Source organism: Erithacus rubecula (assembly GCF_903797595.1).
Source record: "Erithacus rubecula genome assembly, chromosome: 1".
NCBI classification, from domain to species: Eukaryota; Metazoa; Chordata; class Aves; order Passeriformes; family Muscicapidae; genus Erithacus; species Erithacus rubecula.
Window position 1 is genome coordinate 42,045,322 of NC_136658.1, and position 20,549 is coordinate 42,065,870.

At 40.9% G+C, this 20,549-nt stretch overlaps 1 protein-coding gene across 1 annotated transcript; it reads right to left on the reverse strand.

Moving 5' to 3' along the window:
* Nucleotides 1–957: 957 nt before the first annotated feature.
* Nucleotides 958–18,833, reverse strand: CPAP (centrosome assembly and centriole elongation protein). The gene is made up of 17 exons (XM_079297919.1): nt 18,754–18,833; nt 16,783–17,293; nt 15,610–15,733; nt 14,601–14,831; nt 13,843–13,954; nt 12,584–12,689; nt 10,665–12,288; nt 7,297–7,429; nt 6,335–6,500; nt 5,068–5,307; nt 4,525–4,624; nt 3,260–3,357; nt 2,500–2,598; nt 2,256–2,396; nt 2,064–2,148; nt 1,850–1,970; nt 958–1,258 (listed from the first exon to the last, which is right to left on the reverse strand). The coding sequence occupies exons 2-17, from the start codon at nt 17,158–17,160 to the stop codon at nt 1,066–1,068; spliced, it is 3,951 nt and encodes a 1,316-aa protein (XP_079154045.1). The 5' UTR covers nt 17,161–17,293; nt 18,754–18,833; the 3' UTR covers nt 958–1,065.
* Nucleotides 18,834–20,549: the final 1,716 nt, after the last annotated feature.

The following is a 20,549-nucleotide window of genomic DNA, read 5'->3' on the forward strand; positions in this document are numbered from 1 at the left end:
ATGGGACAAGCAGTGGAAGGATCCTGTCCCACTTTCACTACATATTCTGGTACTAACCAGACATTGGCCAGTCCTAGGTGCAGTTGCAAATACCCCAGAGAGCTCATGCTCATTTTCAAAATGTTTTCATTTAAAAAAGACTAAAACCCCATTGTTTACCACCCATCTTGAAAGTGACTTAGCCCTGAATCAGCTGCTATTTGAGCAGTTTGATGCAAAAGGCCAGGACCCATCTCTCCATCCAACCAGGTAATTTCTGGATGTGAGTGAGCACAGTTCTCATTGCCACCTGTGAGTAATGAAGGGCATAGACAGAGTAAGGAGAAAGCTTGCCTTCACTGAGGAGGAAAAGGGGAGGGGGCAGAGGAGACATGGAGAAGAAAGTACCTTCTGCCCTATGAGAGAAGGAAACAAATTCTTCAGCATGCACAAGCATGCACAGATCAGCCAGCCCAGCAGCAGCCTTTTGATAGTAGGTACTGCAGAATTTTTGAAAGACAAGTCAGCTTAAAAATACCTGTTAGGTGGGAAAACAGGTCTTGTGTTAATTTTCTGGTGTTTCTGAGTAGCTTGGAGACTGAACCTGTCCCCTCAGTCTCACCTGTGTTAGCCCTGTGTATATACAATATAGAACAGACACTGCAGTCTGCTAATGCTGTTGCCTCCTAACTCCGAGATAAAGAAAAAAAAGATGACAAAGGAAAAAGAAGAGCCCAAGACTGCCATTCCTTTGGTCTTTTAAGACAAGCAGTAAGTAAACTGATGTCTGAAATAACTTGTGGTCTACAGCTGTTTGAGTGTTCACTGACAGCTGCTGTAAAAAACACCCTACTAATGCCACATGACTGAATACTGACTCAATAAGCTGTTTTTTAAATATAGAAATGGGGAAAAATAATTAGCAAAAGCTCTTATGTAGTAGCACCCACTGAAAGTTAAATTTATTTAGAGAAAACTATAAATAATACATATATATATACAACAAGCTTTAAGCATTTTCACTTGTTTACAGAAATGTACATTATTTTTGTTGATGTGCTAACACTTCAACAGTTTTGACATGGTCTACAACTTGGTGTCCATGATAATATTTCCATCCTTGTCCTTTATTCTGACTCTGCCAGAGACATACTTGGTTTCCTGCTGTCCATTCATGTACACAGTCTTGACAGTCCCATCTGGATACTCCCGTCTCTTGAACTGTGATGTGTGGAGTTCTCGCTGGCCATTATTGAACTCTATAGTTTTGCTTCCATCTCTGCATTAAAGGCGGAAAAAAACCCCAAGGTTTTGTTGAATTACATTGGTGTAAGATTAGTCTCAGAACAAGTATCAGATACAGAAGCCTAAATAAAGGAAGACTTTTTAAAACAGTATTTGTGGAAAAATCTGTTAAAGATCTCAGTTGATTCATATTCAAAAATCTGCTTCTGCAAAACTGATACAACTTCTTTATACGTGAGAGCCTCCACTGCACTGTATCTGCATCAACTCCCTCACTGCTAGAGGACAAGGGAAGTTTAATACTTGGTAATTTGAGCACTCAGTTACCTGCTGTTAGTCACCTACTTCCCACTACAGCCAGGTTCCTGGGTATTTTTTTCTAGAAATATGTACAAATACAGAAATCTCTTAGGTTAGGGTATGAGACAATACACTGTCTTGATGCCTTTTCCATGCTTCTAAAAAAAACCCAAAACTGGAGCACTAAATATGTGTTTATAGTCCATTGAAATGTAAACCTTGAGGAGCTGTAGAAAGACACCTGTCACCATCTACTGCTCTGTCACTGAGCCCCAGGTGCTCCCATCCCCTGCCCAGCCAGGGGACCCTGGAAGGAAAAGCTCACCGCTGCACACGAACAATGGTACCATCAGGAAAGATACTTTCTTCTTGGCCATCAGTAAATAAATTCTTAATTGTTTGATCAGGGAAGGTTATTTCCTTCTTGCCATCAGGATAATGCTTCTCTGAAACATATTTTGAGACAATATGCTTGTTACATAAATACATACCTATATATGGGCAGTAATTCTGACAATTGGGTTGGATGATTGCTTTACCTATTTGTCCATTTGAAAACTGCAAGACCTCTAAGCCATCAGAGTATGTAGTGTGAGTAGTCTTAGCATCAGCATAGTAATAAATCTGCAGACAACAGTTGAGATTTAGTGTAACTAATGAGACATTTTACATGAGTGTACACATGCAGATAAATAAGTATTTATTGAAAAATGCAGATACAGGATACCTACCACTGTTTGATCAGGCATAATCTGCTTCACATCTCCATTGAAGAAGGTTATAGTTATGGTCTTCCCATCAGAGCCCACTTTTTTGCATGTTCCATTTGGAAAAAATATAAGGTGACAGCCATTTTTCAAAACCTTCTCAACCTAATGAAACATGAGTGAGGTCAGTATTGAGCCCTCACACTCACATTCTCACTCATCTTTCCCACCAGCTATCTTCCAGAATTTCCAAGTGCCAAGCTCTCACCTTTCCATCAGGATAAGCAGTTTCTCTCTGTATCTCTTCACTGTCTGTAAATGCAGGAGCAGATGGTACTGACACATAAGCTTCATTAGGAGAGGTGTCCTGAGATGACAAGCAAAAACTCATATTAAAGCTTTGTCTTTATATACTTTTCTCCTAGGCTGACAGGTATTTTAGGAAAAAGAAGCATCACAGAAGGAAGGTAAGTATAAACACAATCTGGCATTTAAGTAATTCAAGCGGTACAAGAGGTGGAGACTGAGTAATCATTGGTTATCTGTGGTCAGTTGTAGTCTGGACTAAAGTGGAATTCAGTGAGGTGCTGTAACATGATGCTCAATTTCCTTAAGAAATCCACATCATGGTATGAAACAATCAAGTTCTCTAAAGCTTAAGTGTAACCTACAACAATTAATTTAAGAATTAATTAAACTATTTAAAAGATCCTTGCAGAGTTGCCCTACATGGAGCATATGAACATCCTTCTTTATATACTCTCCCAAAAGATAAGATAAAATTTGTAAATTCCAAAGAGTGGGAGATTATTACTTTGGGGTTTTTCTTCTGAGCCAAAGAGTAATGCAACTACTAGACAAAGTACCCCTCGTAGACTAGTACATAGCCATTTTCTGTTATGACAATAAAAGATGAACATAAAAAGATGAGTCCACAGCCTCATCAGTCACCCTCCAGATACTCTAACTTTTCTGTTTTAAGCTTTTTCTTCCCTGCTTTGAAAATCAAATCAAGACACAGGACTTACTACCATAAAAGTCTGAGAAGAATCGTGTAGTGCTGTCATTGCCTCAGAGTTGTTTCTGTCATTAGCAGGTCCTGATGTAGGTGTTCTAGGAAGTTTTCCTATTGAGATACATGTAATAATTAATTGGACAGACAAATTGAAGTATGGTTTAAGAGTTACAATTATATAGGAGGTCAAACTGTACAGGACACTCACATTTCTTAACTGCAGTAGAAACGGAAAGCGGGGTATTTATTAAAAGAATAGCACATGCCCAGAAAAGAATCAATCACTGTCATTGCTTTGTGTGTCAGCAAGAAGCTAGAACTGAAGAATCATTACAATGGGCATTTAATGCATTTTCGTTCCTGTTTCATCTTTGTAGATTTACAAAGGATTTGCCCCTCCTAGAAATTTAGACATTATTAGTTACACCTTATAATGAACAAAGGAATATGAATATCAGCTTTTAACAGGAACTGATCAGCATATTTTTTCCATGTCTCTCCTATCAAATTACCAAAGTAAAACTACCTTCAATTCTGGAGCATAGTCCTCTAACAGAAAACAGGATGGTTGGATGAGCTGTTAGTGGGTGTAAAAAAGTACCCTGCAGTTACTTTCCATACATGATTATCCCTTAGGAAGGCAGACAGCCTTTGCTCCTGTGAACAAGGAACACCTGCCACAGCATTGCCCATATGATTACAGCTCCTGGTAAGAGAAGGTTCTGAAGAGGTACAGGAGCTCTGATACTGTCAATGCACTCAACTAGACATCAGGAAGAAATTCTTCACTGTCAGGGCAGTGAGGCACTTGTACAGGTTCTCCAGAGAAGCTGAGGATGTTCCATTCCTGGAATGGTACAAGGCCAGGCTGGATGGGGCTCTGAGCACCCTGATCTAGTGGAAGGTGTCCCTTCCCATGGCAGGAGGTTGGAACTGGATGATCTTTGAGGCCCCTTCCAACCAAACCACTCAGTGACTCTGATCTAAACAACATCTGCAGCTTGGAGAGCACTAGTGATGAATGTCATTTTTGATTCCAGAAAACAACTTCTGCAGTGCCCCACACCATCAAGTATGACCAGAAGCATTTTTTGCTCCAAAACTGGTCTCATCACAGCTTTCTCCAGAATCTCTATGAGGTATTTATCCATATGCTCAAAACATAACAGATCACACTTCATTTCTTTTTGAGGTGGTGATGCACCCCATAAAGTAAACTTCACATTTATTTTATTTTAAAGACTTAACAGAATTCTCTGCACGGACAAATATTTTTACCTTTTGCCTGTGGACAACTTTTGCCATTTATCTTGCTGCACTTCTGTACTGGAAGAAGCGGAGATCCAGTTCGACTTTTTGGGCCTCTGTTTGGTAGACACTAAAAGAAAGGAAGTATTTGTGGTTTATGTGATACAATCATAACTGTTCATACAAAGTAAACAAAATTTGTAGACCATATGGCATGAAATTTACTGGAAGCTTCCTTCACAAACTGTACAGTTGTGAGACTTGATCAGCAGAAGGCTTGTGTGATGTAGCCCAAGATGCACTTTGGAGCTCTTCCTCCATCAGCTCCCTTGTTATGAACAACTCCAGAATGTTAACTTGATACAAGCAATCCAGAATAATAGTTACAGTTTCAAAACTTAATAGAACTGCTTTAAACAATCCTGAATTGCTTGGTTTGTCTGGTTGATCCCAAAGGGGAAGAGGTTAGACTAAGTAAACAGCTAAGTTGTAGCTATTAGAGTCCAAGTATATAACATAAAACTCACCAGTATTCACACTAATGTATTTAAAGCACTAAGATTAATAACTTACAGATTCTGCTCTATTTAGACTCATCCCAGGATTTTCTATTTTCTTCTTGCTTCCAGCAGCTTCTACCTTCTTCCAGGCTTCTAGACGAAACTTCTCCATAATTTTGATTTCCTCTTTTAGCTCAAAATTCTCATTTACCAAAGCTTCTATTTGATCTTTCAGGCGTCGATGGGTGGTTGACCATTTTGCCTCTTTTCTTTTTAGATCTTCCTGTAACTCTGCAATCTGCTGCTTTAAAGCCTTAAGAAAATGCATTTTATAGAGAGTTTCATTTTAAATATAAAAAATATATTTTAGTCTCTAATAGAAATACAAACACAAGGAAAAAAGGCACAAGTGGTAAAAAAGTCAAAGCAGCTTAATAGTGCAGGGGTGAAAGGTAAGGAAGAGTTTTCTTTACTGAAAGAGTGATTATTTACTTTGGACAACTAACTTTATGAGCTCTACTCCAATCATAGGAATTGGATTTTTTGCTTTCTTGGCATTCTTAACACTTCCTAGATTGGCCAGTACAAAAACACTTGAGGCAGATACACAGAATCATTAATGCTACCCTTAGAGGACCCTTCAAAAATATTGACACAGGAAAACAAGGAGGACACAAAACGTGTAAATATGCTTAGTTTAGCAACTGTCATATCAGTTTTTTGAAGGTAAATTTGTAGGGAAGGAAGAGGGAAACCTCTGTGTGGTGTTTAATATGGTTTGTTTATACATCTCATATACCATACATCCTGATAGTGAAGGATTACATCCCTGATACCTAAAAGACCTATGAGTGATAATAAAATGTAACTTTTAAAATTGTAGATTACTACATACACTGCATAAGAGTTATAGACAGAATAAAATCCTTGTGGAGTTCTAGTTTGCACTTTGATCCACTACCATGAATAAAAACTTAGTACTTTAACTTCAGTAATTTTGTTTCAAAGTTGAAGGTCATTCTATCAGTGATCAGCAGTTTTTAATATGGAAATGTGACAAGAAGATTTGCTCATGAGGAGTTTTTGCCTTAAAAACATCAAACAGCATTGTGAAAACTGTAGCTCCCTTCCTCAATTAGAATAATTTAGATTGGAAAAAAAAACTTTAAGATCATGGAGTCCAACTGCAGCACTGCCAACTTCACCACTAACCCACTGCTAGCAGTTCCCATCTTGAAATCACCTGTAATCTTTGAACTAAGTTAGAATTTAGTTCTTGACTGCCTTCAAATGAACTTACATGTTCCTGTGTGGACTAGAATAATAATATATTCTTATACCTGAATTTCATCCCGTTCTTTTTTATCTGGAATTGCTCTAGCTTCTGTGGTGTATTTTTCAAAAACTTTACGCTCCTTTTGCAGTTTTTTAATTTCTTTTTTTTTATATTCTTCTATTTCAGCCAGTTCTTGGGCTTTCTTCTGTTCAAAGTCTGCAATTTCTTTCCTGTAATTAAGAAACAAAGTTGTTGCTTTAGCCCAAATCTCCTTCATATCTGGATTTTAAGAAGGAAAGTGAAGACTCAGTATTTTGTGGTCACAGATTTCAATTCAGTACCCATTACCCCCAGGAAGATTTACATATAAATAGTATTATGTATTTAAGGAGTAAGAATTGTCCCATAGTGAGTGTTTGAAGTCCAACAATATATATTTTTATATTTTCTAGTCACAAATTATCCCAATTTAGAAAAGCTTTGGCTAAAATCCATGCTATGTTCTTCAAAACATTAGAACACTATTCCCCAAAAGCACAAGAGAAAAGAATCTGCTAATAGGAGGTAAAAAATTAAACATTAGCCAAAGACCAATGCTGTTCCCAAACAAAAACAAAAGTGGCTGTGGTAGGAACAGATGTGGCCCATTTATATCATCAGAGGTAATTATTCTGTTCTATCTGCCATTTATAAATGCCCCAGTTCAAATGAAAAGATTCTCAGTCTGTACACAAATACCAAATCCAAACAAAAGCACTAAGAGCAGTTCTGCAAGGCAAATTTAGGATTGTGTTATCCTTTAGAACTCACATATTCTCCAAAATACAGCCCTTAGGGACATCATATTAATTGTGTGTAATAATTACAGTTAAACATACACACAGAGCAACAACTTGTGTCTTGACCTATCTCCACTGTAACTGAAGAACATGAATTATTTACCTGTGCTGTTGGTAACTGGACATTAGGAGAGTCTGCAACATGCTATGAAAGTGAATGCACCAAAATGTTTCAATTAAGAATTACCTGATACTTGCCAGGGCCTGCTCTCTCTCTTCACGGAGTTTAGTCAGGGTTGTGTTTTCTGCTCGGAATCTCTCAATTTCATTTTCCAGCTCAGCGAGTCTCTCCCTCAGTAGCTGGGATGGAACAGTGTTTCCTGTCAAAACAGCCACATGCACATTATCTAAATGACAGTCTTAAGACTGAAGAAAACAATTATCACATACCAGCTTTAAAATTGTTTAAAAAACCCCCAAAAAAAAAACCACAAAAAAAACCCAAGTAAATACTGTTTTAGAGACAACAGTAATTTTGCAAAAAAAAATCTATTATCCAAACAACACAAGTTATGTTTTAAAACTCTGCACTATTTACTCAAGTACCTCAAATATGGAGTAGATTCATCACTTATGTGTTACTTTTAAGTACTGGATATATCCTTCATCTTGGTAGAACTAAAGTTGTGTTTGGAACTGGAACGTGCTTCACTTCAAACCAAAGAAATAAAATGAAGGTGTAAGGGTAAAATGAGTGTATATGACACATGTGTAGGTACATACCATACCTATGTGCCAGGCACATGGATACAGTATCATGGAATATCAAACAGGAAAGTTTATGGTTGTAAGTTTTTTCAAGTTTTAGTCACTACTAAAACTAAGTGTTCACACCCATCCCTGATGGAACATCTATTGCAGAGGCTGATAATAGGGAGGGGGTTTTGAGTTTTTTTCCCCATCTCAGTTTGCTGTTCAGTCACTGCTTAAGAATACCCAGGGTTTTAGAGTCTGGGTATGCAACAGAATAGATGAAATACTGATGTTGCTTTGTATGTGGTTTCCTTGCTTAAGGGTTTAAATACTCTGAAATGCTGTAAAAAAAAACCCAACTGTACCCCTCTTCCTGCAAACGTTTAGCAGCCATTTTTAGACAACCCTTCACAATCAATTCTCCAGAAAACAATAAGCAAAAGTAGCAGCTTTCATATGAATCACAGAATATCCTGAGTTGGCAAAGACCCAAAAGGATCATCGAGTCCAGATCCAGACCTTGCACAGAACATCCCCCAGAGTCACACCATGTGCCTGAGAGCATTGTCCAAACACTTCTTGAACTCTGACAGGCTGGTGCTGTGACCACTTCCTTGGGGAGCTGTTCCAGTGCCCAAACACCCTCTGGGTGAAGAACCTTTCCCCAACAACCAACCTGAACCTCCCCTGACACAACATCAGGCCATTCCCTTGATTCAAAGGCATCTGCTCCACAGCAGGTCCTGTAAAGTAAAGCACATCTTTACTGGTGCCCAGAGAATCTGCAGGGGTTAGCACCTCCATGTGCACATCTGACTGGGGTTCATTTTATACAGATTTAAACTTTACAGGTCTGGCATCCGCCCTTGTTTGTCTGCTTATCTAAAAGTTGCAGTTTTAAGGGTTGGGGTCTTATATAACTTGTGGTTTCTTTATCCTAGGGCTACAAACACAGTACATAGTTCCTATCTAACATATTCATCACATTCACCTAAGTGCTATTATGTTTTTCTATAACTGTAGTTCATTTATTACATTCTTCTATTTTCTATCTATGAAAATGAACTCTATGACTTTGTATTTTTCTAGCCTTTTGTGACAGTCACCATGCCTCTCTGTTCTTACCACTTTAGCCCAACCCAGGGACAGTTCCCTGCTTACAGAAGTGGTTACAGTCAGATGCAGCAGTCACACTGAAGTTTTTCTCAATTCATATTTATGCTAAGGTACTGCTGTCCAATGAGGCCTGTGTTTCACCCTCAGATCTATCACTGGTCACCACAGAGATCAGTGCCTGCTCCTCCTCTTCCCCTCACAAGGAAGCTGCAGACTGCAGTGGGGTCTGTCCTCAGTCTCCTCCAGGCTGAACACACCAAGTGACCTCAGCCAGTCCTTGTGTGGCTTCCCCTCCAGACCCTTCACCATCCTTGCTGCCCTCCCTTGGACACTCTCCAATAGTTTAGTGTGTCTTTTATACTGTGTCACCCAAAGGTGCCCCCAGCTCTGGAGGTGAGGATGCCCCAGCTCAGAGCAGAGCAGGACAATCCCCTCCCTTGCCCAGCTGGCCATGCTGTGCCTGATGCCCCCCAGGACAGGGCTGGCTCTCCTGGCTGCCAGGGCTCTGCTGCCTCATGCCCAACTGCCACTGACCAGGACCCCCAGGTCCCTTTCCATGGCTCTGCTCTCCAGCATCTCATTTCCCAGTCTGTCCATACATCCAGAGTTGAACCATCCCAGGTGCAGAATCTGGCACATTTCCTTCCTGAACTTCATCTGGTTGGTGATTGCCCAGCCCTCTGATTTGTCCAGGTCTCTCTGTATGGTTGGCAAACTTACTTAGTATCCCTTCCAGTCCTGCATTGAAGTCATTTATGAAGATGTTGAAGGGCAGAGGATGGAGCCCTGTGGAACCCCAGTAGTGACAGGTCACCAGTGTGATGTCACCCCATTCCCTGTAACTCTTTGTCCCTGACTGTGAGCCAGTTGCTCATCCATCACATGATATGTTTATCCAGCTGAATGCTGGACATTTTGCTGAGAATGGCACTGAGAGAGATGAAATCAAAGGCTTTACTGAAATCCGAAAAGATTACATCAACTAACTTACCATAAAAACCTAAACAAAATCCTAAACATTCACTGAACCAGACTCTGAAACCAACACAGTTCACAACCTCAGAGACAAAAGATTTAAATATTAGGCTGTGCTATCATGCTCAGTGAACAACTCCATTTTTAATGATAGCAGAAATGTAACGGGTTTTAGAGGCAGTCCTGCACAGACTGTAACCATATAGATGAAATCAAACTTGGGCAAATCAGAAAAATGTATCCACATTTTCCATATTCCACATGAACTCAGTAGATAGTATACTACTCTCAGAAAACACAGGGAATTTGCCACTCCCTTGTATTTTATAAGAGGAAACAGTTAACCTAGCAGTGAATAGGATTACCCTACTGTGGTGCAAATCCACTGTGGTGGAAAGTACAACTTCATTTTCAGCTAGCCCTTGATATTTTCCCTCATTCAGAAACAGTGATCAAGCAGCTTCAGATCAAGATACTTCAATGAGCTGAAGCTTCCAGAGGAAAGGAAGAAAAAAAAAATCAAACCACAAATTAAATAAATTTTTAAAAATATGTTTTCACCAATCACAGTCATTCTGCAAGCTGTGCAATTGTTAGATCAGGCATCAGACATGCAACAAGACATGTAGGGAGAGAATAGGGCCACTTCTTGCAGCAAAAGTCTGTAATTAAACCCCTGGGTGTAATACCAGTTTGGAGCTTAAGCACTAGTAGGGAAGATTCACATGATATGCCTTCCTCACCACTCCCTACCAGCTGCTGTTCTCTCACCTCCCAGCTCTGGTTCCACATTTGATTTGGTTTCACGCTCTGGATGGCAGACTGCCTTCTGCTTTGGCTTCAGTGAAGGAAACAGTTTCAGCATCAGATTTGATACAGGAGGTCCATTTGAACCACTGTCCACTGCAGACTCTTTGGACATTTCATCTCCTTTCTTTGAGGCAACTTTTCTCTTTATTGCTTTTTCTGGGACAGTTGTATCATTCTTAAAGGAAAAGTCCATCTGCAAAGGTGTTTTAGTATATTTTTCAGGTAAATCAACACTAACATAATTTTCATCAAGATCACTCCATGTTCTTTCATCATCAAACTCAAACTTATTCCTACTTAAACATGACATGCTTCTGTGATTGTCTGTAGCTTTTCTAATCTTTTGCTTTGACAGTGCACTGCAATCTGTGTCTGACAAGCCAAGGTCAGCATCTCCATTTTTGCTCTCTTTGCTGATATCTGTAACAGAACTTTCACAATCAAAAAATTCTGGATCGCTTTCTCTATGGTTCACAAGGGCTGACTTAGCATCTTTGTTATCATGCTTCAATGTGTCCCCAAATTCACTCTCAGAATCTGTAGCAGTATCGCCATTGTCCTCACTCTTATCTTCATTTACAATCCAGTGATTACTTTTTAAAGCAGGAGCTGCTTTCATGGAACTAGCTGAGAATATTACACCGTCTGTTGTACTCAATGGATCCTTCATTCTAAAATCTGTTCCTGAATTTGAGGCTGTATGCATAACTGGGCTGTCATTTACATCTTCCCGTGCCATGCAGTCTGCCCTTTTATTTCTCTCATTTGTAAGTTCGATGGCCAGCGCACTGACTTGCTGCTGCTTTGCCTTGATAGGAGTAGAAGACATCCTACGGCCTTTTGAAGTTTGCTGGTCTCGTTCCAAGATCCTTTGCACAAATGAGGAATTACTTGAGAAAGATATTTCATCAGCAGCTTGTTCTAGAAACAAAAATTCATCTAATTCTAGGTTCTCTTTTTCTTTTTCTTTTTCCCAGTTGTCCAGTTTATTCTGAAATGAAAGTTCAAAAGACAGTTCTGGATCTTTTACAGGGTCACCTATGGGACACTTAGAATTAGAAAAGGCACTGGTCCTTTCTTGAGACAACTGAGACTCTTCTGCACCAGGTAATTTGGTTTTGATTTTGCCAGTGTTCAACTTAGCAAATTCTACTCTGTTCTCTTTATTTTCTATTTTGTTGTTAATTTCTGATGGATAAGAGTCTCTCATCTGTCCATCATGATTTTTTCCTGACTGCATTCTTGTTTCTAATGGCAAGATATTTTCTCCATTGTGGTTCCTGAGTACCACTGTCTTCTGAATAGGACAACGTTTTACTTTATTGGGATGGTTGTACTTTTTACATGGTGCAAAAGGATTTTCAGAAACCAATTCTCTGCCAGAAGGTGCAGTTTTCTTCTGTGTTTGTGATCTGTCCACTTTAATGACATTTCTTTCATCTGAAGCCCTTTGTTGAAGTTTTGAGGTGTTTTCTCCCAGTTTTGTCATTTTGGACTTGGCATTAGTGAATCTTGTTAAACCTTCTCCTCTTTTCAGGAAGGGTCTCTTGATCACTGGTTTTTGGACAGCTGATCCATTTGTCTTCTGAAAATTAGTAAAGAAAAGCAAACAATAAAGAAACAAGAAAGCTCCTTACACAGTTTAAAGATTTCTTCAAATCCCATATATCAGTTGAAATTTACATGATACATTTCTACTGGATTTCTTGAAGACTTAAGCAAATGGAATATTTCAGATTTATTATTTTTAAGACTGTGAATGTTGCTATCAGTGTTAGCTTTCCCTGCTAGTATCTTCCTTTTACACTTTTAAAGCACCTATCACATCTCAGCACAATATATAAAGAAGATTGAAGGTTTTTAAAGTAATAATAAATAACCTGTAACTTCTGGTTTTGCTCCAGACGCTGTTCTTCTAGTTGTATCTGTTCTTCCAAGAACTCTTCAAAAGTTTGTTTCTTCTCATGTATTGCAGCTTTAATAGGTCTAGAGTAATTACAAAAACAACTCTTGGAATTCTCAATAAAATAACTGTGTTTAACATCACTGGTATTTGAAGACCAAGGTGGAATTGCATAAAAGATGACATTCTGAGGTGCTTTAGGCATTAAGTTAATCTGAGAAATGCATTTTAACATTATGTGTTTATCCAATCCCTGCAATAGTTAATATACGTATCTAAAAGACACTGTGTGCAGATTTGTTGCTTTTTCTTTCACTGCTTTTCTTAATGACCCTTTCTTTCAGACAAATCACCAAACTTCCACTCAAAATTCAGTCACACTGCCAATTCCTACAGTATCACCTTTCCACTCAGGAATGCTACTGAGATTATGTTCCCTGTCTCCCCCTTTGATACTCCTCCTCCTTCACAGGAGTGCTGGGTATGGCTGGCATGGAGTGAGCTTTTTTCATAGCTGTTTTGGTCTTGTGACTGCAACAGCACTGATAACATGATAATATTTTAGCTGTTACTGCACCCTGCTTGTACAGCATCAAGGCTTTCTTTGCTTTTCCAGACTTTTTTTTTCTTTGCTCACCCCAGGAAGCAGGCTGGGGGTGGGCAAGACCTACCCCAGGGAGACACAGCCACATTTCATAGAATCACATAATCACAGAAGGGTTTGGGTTGGAAAGACTTTAAAGATCATCTTGTTCCAACCTTCCCACCCCACCACAGTGGGCAGGGACACCTTCCACTGGACCAGGCTGCTCACAGGCCCTGTCCAGCCTGGCCTTGGACATTTCAAACAATCATAACTCACCATAATAAACTAAAAAGTCACAGCCTTGCCCTCCTCCCTCACATCACTCCTTTCAGCACATAGTAGTGGATAGGAGGTTACAATAAAACAAACTGGAAACAGCAATCATAACTGCTTATATAGGCAGCTATACTGAAAGGTGCTTCTCAGCTGTCATTACCCCAGGCTGCACACACACCTCTTCATCCAACACACAACATTTCATCTTTCACAGCACAATCAGTTCCAACAAAGAGCCTCTCTTAGCACATACCTCCACAGTACCTAAAAAAATCAAATCCAAATTCAGAGTATCAGACTCTTTCAACCAGGACTCAGAATTCAACCAAACTTGTGTAATTTGATAAAAACTGCATAATCATAGTGTGAATTACCTTTCCTCTGTATTAGTCAAGAACTGTACACCTCCACTGGAATTTTCAGAGGCATCTGCATTTTCCACACCTAAAGGCTTGACGTGATTATCTTCACTCTCCATGTTTCTTCCTGTGAAAGCAATAGAGTTACTTTTTTTTCATCCCAACAACAAATCAGTTTTCATCACATACTTAAAACAGTATTCAGGTCAGGTGAAAATCAGAAGGGAGCTTCATGGCCACGTAATCTGAATTTCTACATAAAACAGTCCTAAAATTTTCCCAAAGTAATTCTTATTTGAATTTGCACTTTCTTTTTAAAGGAACAAGCAATTATGCATTAAAAAATTTCCCCAGACCTTAAATATAATTCATTCTGATTGTTCATCTGCCTTGCTATTAATGTTTGGCTTAAAAACATAACTGAACAAATTTTGATGCCTGCTGTACAACGACCTCTCTTATCAAGCTTCTGTTTCCCATATATATATGCATAAATTCAGAAGAATTTTATTTTTAGCTCATGCTGCTTTTAACTAAACTCGAATGGACAACAACAGGAACATTCTGAGGTCTGTAAGCTGTCAATAAACAACATACCAAGTAAACCAACAAAAATCATAACACCTTCAAAAGAAGTAGCAGAAAATTACTCTCAGTGACAAGGGAAAAAAAAAACCACACATCAAGTTATCTTTCTGCAAATGACTAAGCAGTAATGTAATTATTTTCCTTGTTTTTAAAACAATTTGGCCTTTTCAGAGGCCCACACAGACCTTGCTTTTCACAGGCAGACACTTCTGAAAGATTCTTCTTCAAAGATGAGGTGCATTCTCTGTTGTTCAGCTTTTGTGAAGAATCATTGTCTTGTGTGTGGGAAGAAACAAGAGCACGAGCTCTGTCTTCAAAGATATTCTGATATCCAGATGATGGCAATTGAGGTGAAGGTGCTAAACCAGTGGAATACCCAGGTCTTAGCTTTTGACTTTCAGACATTATAGTATAACCTTGAAATGAGAGGGAACAAAATAGCTGTGTCATTCTATTTGTATCACAAAACTGCTGCTCCACAGGAGAAAAGAAATGGCACTGAAGGGCAGGATTGATCACCAGCCTCCATCCTTATGTCACCGACCAAGAATAAATGATTAGGCAATCTCGACTTTCTTCTCCCAAATTAAGCCCTAATTTAATCTTCTCAGGTAAGCATTTAAGTCAGGTTGGACTGACACTGCCAAGAGCAGAATGTACCCCTCCTCAGCTCTAAAAGCTTTTCCCAGCCAAGAGCCATCCCCTCTCCTTGCACCCAGCAAACAAGACTGGAAAAGTGATATGGGTTACAAGCCTTTGTTTTAAATACAGATCATCTCTCTATTCTAGTTCAGTTCATCACCTGAATGTGATATGTGTGAGCACAAACAAGGAGGGACCCCTTCATTTGGTTACACTGAAAGCTTAAAGCAATCAAAAGTACTGTGAAAAGCAGCTACTCAGAGAGGGAAGTAATTTTTTTACACTTCAGTACATGTGCTTTGAAGCAAGGGCTCCCATCATAGCACGTATTGATCAAGTCACAACTACAGCTGGCATTTTATAAAAATAGAACAGTATTCCTTCTTCAGTAGCACTCAACTTTCAGGCACTGAAGCCATGCAGCATTTATCTTTGTCTGACCAAGTAATCCTAAAATTAAGAACACAGAAGACACTTACAGATTTTAACTGGAAATGAGATTAAATTTTTCTTTTATACAAAGTACATAACGTGCTTTCTTTCTCAGCTTACCAAGAGCTGCTGGCTGGCCAGATACCATGCTAAGTAGCTTCTGCTGCTCTTCCATTAACCTTTGAAGTTGTTCCATCTGTTGTTTCTTCAACTGTTCCTGTTTCTGCTGTTGCAATTCCTTCAGCTTTTCAAACAGATAAATAAATGTATTAGAGGCTAGGTTTATTTAGAATGTACCACAGAATTATTTTGTTACAGATTGTCAATAACTTTCTAGGGACACTTAATAATTCCTCTTAAGATAACAATAAATCAGCTAATATTTATTTAGCCACTGATTACTGACAACATTTAAGAAGTGGGTAAGTATTCTCCTATTATGTAAAACACAGGAGAAAACTTTTATAGCACCTGGTAATTCATGGAATTCTACTCTGGAGACACACACTCTCCCTCTCTCCACTCGAGTGAACAGACATAGGGATTTATGCTGATGTAGCTGCTGGCAGAGTGGACAAGGACTTCTCAGCCCCTAACACCAAGATCTACTAAAGTACTGCTGAAGACTTCCAGCTAACATAATTTGTATCCAGTAACTGGATAGAGCTTTGAGTCAACACACAGCCACTTAACAGTGGATTTACTGACAAACTTGCACTGGAAAAAAAAAAAAAAAAAAAAAAAAAAAAAAAAAAGTAACATAACAGCATTATAATTCGAGGCCTTTTTTGTCCTGATATCTTGGATACTTTATCACATTCAACACTAACATATCTCCTCATCTAAGCAGAACCAGGTATGCCACACCTTCATGGAGAACTAACAAAAGATGTTGCTATAGATACAAGAACATTCAACTCCACAGTGCTGTGAATACCTGTGGTCAAGCACTACCACTGCAATGAGCAGCACCCCATTTCCACAGCCTCAAGTGAAGAAACACTGTAAAACTGTGTGCACCTTTCCAGGTAAAATGATTTTGAGAATTATTTCATTTTAAACTGGAACATGTGCCATCTGGGAACAAAAGTAGTCACACTCTCAGTAAATCCACATCATGAGGAGGACACCAACTTTCATGTGAGCATAACTGGAACTTAAGATTTGCTCTTTAAGCTTGTTGTGTCCTATATGTTGCAAGGAGTTTGCTTATTTGCATGCATGAAAAATCACATGCAGGAACAAAATAAATCTCACTGTAAGTATGTCAGGAATTCTAGGTATATTTATTACCTGTTCAAGCTTTTGTAAGAGTGCATCACTGTGACTGGGTTTCTTCTGACCACCCACTTCACCATGGACTAAGTCTGGTTTAGAGCTTTCGAGGTTTCCAGCTGCTGCTGGAAAAGGTGTTCCAGTGGTACATTGCTGAAGTGTCTGAGAGCTGCCAGACTCTTCACACAGGGAGTCATCACTTACAGAGCAGCTGTCTGAAAGATGTAGCACTTCTTCAGGTAAAGCTGTGATGTTTTCAGGTCCAGGTAACAAATTTTCTTTCTTGAAGTTCAAACCAGTAAAACTAGGACCTAATAAGACTCCAGCACGGGAAGTATTGAACATCCAATGTGTACTGAAGTTTTGCTCACCACTCACATTTTCAACAGTTGGCATCTTGCAAATTGTATTGCAATTTATTTCTGATCAGCATTACACAATAATATTATAATATCTGTAGGGTTAAAACAATGTAACTTTCAAAGTTTCAGGCAGTTGGTATGGATGGTTATCTATCTACTTCTAGCACCTAGAAATTAAGCAGATAAACAAAATCAGAAATCTACAGTAACAGATTCCCAGTAAAAGAAAGTTACTTGCTTATAACCAACCCAGTGTAATTATAAAAATAAGTCATAATCAATAGAAACAACGTGGACAATAAGTAATAAACACACCAGGTGCAGAAAACCAACATAATCCAACTCTTAATCATATTAGTTCAGTGCAGCTAATATAATCTCAAATACTATAAAGCTGTACATAATATTTTCTTCAGTAGTACTGAGAGGGATCCAGAATTTTTTTAAATACTTGCAACAAAAGAAGCTATTTGATGAGCTGAGAAATCTCCACCACATGACCTTCATATAAATGCAAAGTTCCAGATATGTCCATCTAAATACAAACACTTTATTGCACATACTTCAATGCAACATTTATCATTTTCACATCTTCCTTAGTTTCTCAAGGAAACAACTACGCTGCCTGTCATCTTCCTTCTCCCAAAAAGCTTCTTTAAAACCCATCCAAAGGAAAGTTTAAATACAGCAACAAATCCTACAAGCACCATAAAACATGAATGAATTCATGTAGGAAGGAGACTCAAAGTAATTTTCTAACTTAGAAAGAAAAAGACAAAACTGCTGCCGGTGACAGTGTGGCAGCAGGAGCCGGGCCACTCAGCTGTGCTTCCTCAAACTAATCCCAGGGCAAATCCTTCTCTGCCTGTGCTTGCGGTGTGTCAGGGAGATAGAGAGGAGAGAAGGGGCCAGGGCACCAAGGAGAGACAGCCACAGCAGCCCGGGTTCAAGAGACCAGCTAATCAGGAAATAACTTCTCAAAGCTCCCTCATTGCCCGGAGATCAGTTCATGCCAGCTCTCAGTTTGCCCTCAGTAAAAATACCTATGCTCCCAACCAGAGTTTCAAACCGCGACTGGGAGAAACTTCATAGAAATGTTTCATACAGAAACGAGTGCCTTCTGTTTTGAGACGCTGAGGGAAGTTTCCCAGCCAGGTGCAGTTTCCCGCAGCGGCAAATTGAAATCTGCAAGGTTCACGGTTTGTTGTCCCCGTCCCCTTTCGGAGCGCCTCTGGACGCCGCTTGCCAGTCTAAACCTCCCCATGAAATCTACAGCAGCAGCACCTTCACGCCAGCCGGAGCAGCCGGCAGGGATCAGGCTGACCCGTCCTGGAAAGGGGAGGAGGGACAAGGGGATCCCCACAGAGGTCGGCAGTGGGGAGATGAGCACAGCCCCGCTCCTCAGCCGAGCCCAGGCGTCGGGCCCAGCGCCCTCCTTCCCTCACCGACACCGCCCTCACAGAGCACGCCCCAAACGCACCCCCGGACCCAAAGCACCCACACTACAACAGCCCCGACCCGCGACCCCTCGCATACAGCGAGGCAGCTGCCCCGGCCCAGCTCCTCCGGCCGCCACCGCAACCGCGCTCCGCTCCGACTGCCACAGCCTTCTCTTTCCATTACAAACCTGCCGCCATCGCACAGCCTCCCGGCGCCACAGGCGGGCACCTCCCCTGCGGCCCGCATGCTGGGAGCTGTAGTTCGAGCGCCGCAGAGCCGCCTCACAGCTGGCCGAGGAACGCGGCGGACCGGGACTACAGCTCCCATGAGGCCCCGCGGCGGGAAGGCCGTTGATGGGCAGCGGGAGCGGCGGCCGTGCCCTGTTCGTGCCGGGGCTGTCCGGGCGGGAAGCGGCGGCGGGATCCGCTCCGGGGCTGGGGCCGGGGCCGGGGCCGGGACTGGGCCTGGCTGCCGAAGGCGCTCGCAGCTCGCCCTGGCTCCCGGTAGCTCCTGCTGGCAGCCCTTTGCCGCTCTGCTGCTGGGGCCAGGCTGCCGACTTCTGTGTGCTTTAGCTGCGGCTACTCACACAGCCTTTTAAACTTTAAAAAGCACCGGGACGGCAGGAACGCAAAGATAAAAGGACAAAATGCACCCCTGGGCTTTCTGACAATTTGTGCTTTAGGCATGCTCTGTCTTGCTGAGCGGAATTAGTGTTTACCTGTGAGCTGCAGAAAGCGGCAGAGCATCACGCTGCGGTGCTGGCGCTGCAGCTCCTGAGGGCGGATCAGCACCGAGCTCTGAACAAACCCGCCACAGCCTTGCCAGGTGCCTTCTGCTAGTGCTAATTTTCGCTGTTGTCTTCTGTAGTCCCTTTTGTGGGGCTCTTTCTGCTGTACTGCCACCATTTTTCCTGGACTTTGGTTTAGCAAGTTACAAATACAATGTCTACATGATTGTCCTCAGACTCGAATCTTCATTAACAGTGATAAGCTAATGTGCTAGACTATGGAAGGATTTGTACTTGTGTCTTTCAGCAGTCACACATATTTTTCTAAATCATATCTATGCTAGAGGGCTTATATGTCAATTAAGTCCTGTGTTTCAACCTTAAGACCATGTACCTGAGCACACTGTCCAAATGCTCCTTGAGCTCTGCCAGGCTGGTGCTGTGGCCACTTCCCTGGGGAGCTGTTCCAGTGCCCAAACATCCTCTGGGTGAAGAACCTTTCCCCAATATCCAACCTAAACCTCCCCTGACACAGCTCAGGCCATTCCCTCAGGTCCTGTCACTGTCACCACAGAGAAGAAATCAGTGCCTGCCCCTCCTCTTCCCCTCACAAGGAAGCTGCAGACTGCAGTGGGGTCTGTCCTCAGTCTCCTCCAGGCTGAACACACCAAGTGACTCAGCCACTCCTCACATGGCTTCTCCTCAAGACCCTTCACCATCCCTATGACACTCCTTCCCTTGGACACTCTTTAATAGTTTATTGTCTTTCTTTCATTGTAGCACCCAAAACTGCGCGTGGGACTCAAGGTGAGGCTGCACCAGCTCAAAGCAGAGCAGGACAATCCCCTCCCTCAGCCAGAGAACACTGTGAGAGACAGTTTTGAAAGCTTTACTGAAACCCAAAAATACTACATCAGCTGGCTTCCCTTAATCAGCTAGGTGAGTTACCTTGTCATAAAAAGAAATTAAGCTTGTCAAGGAGGACTTTCTCCTCATGACCCCATACCGACTGAGACTGATGACTGCATTGTCCCATTCTGTGTGTGTGTGTGACCAGAGAGTACTTTTATGCCACAATCACTGCTAATGCAAAAGCAATCAACCAAAACAGATATACAGATATCTGTTGACCTCATGTGCCCTTTGATCTGTTATCTACCTGACCTAAATGCACCTACTACCATTTTAGAGTTGCCAGTTCCATCAGGTGTATAGTGTATGCAAACATGGAGAAAATTGCATCTCATAGTGTTGAT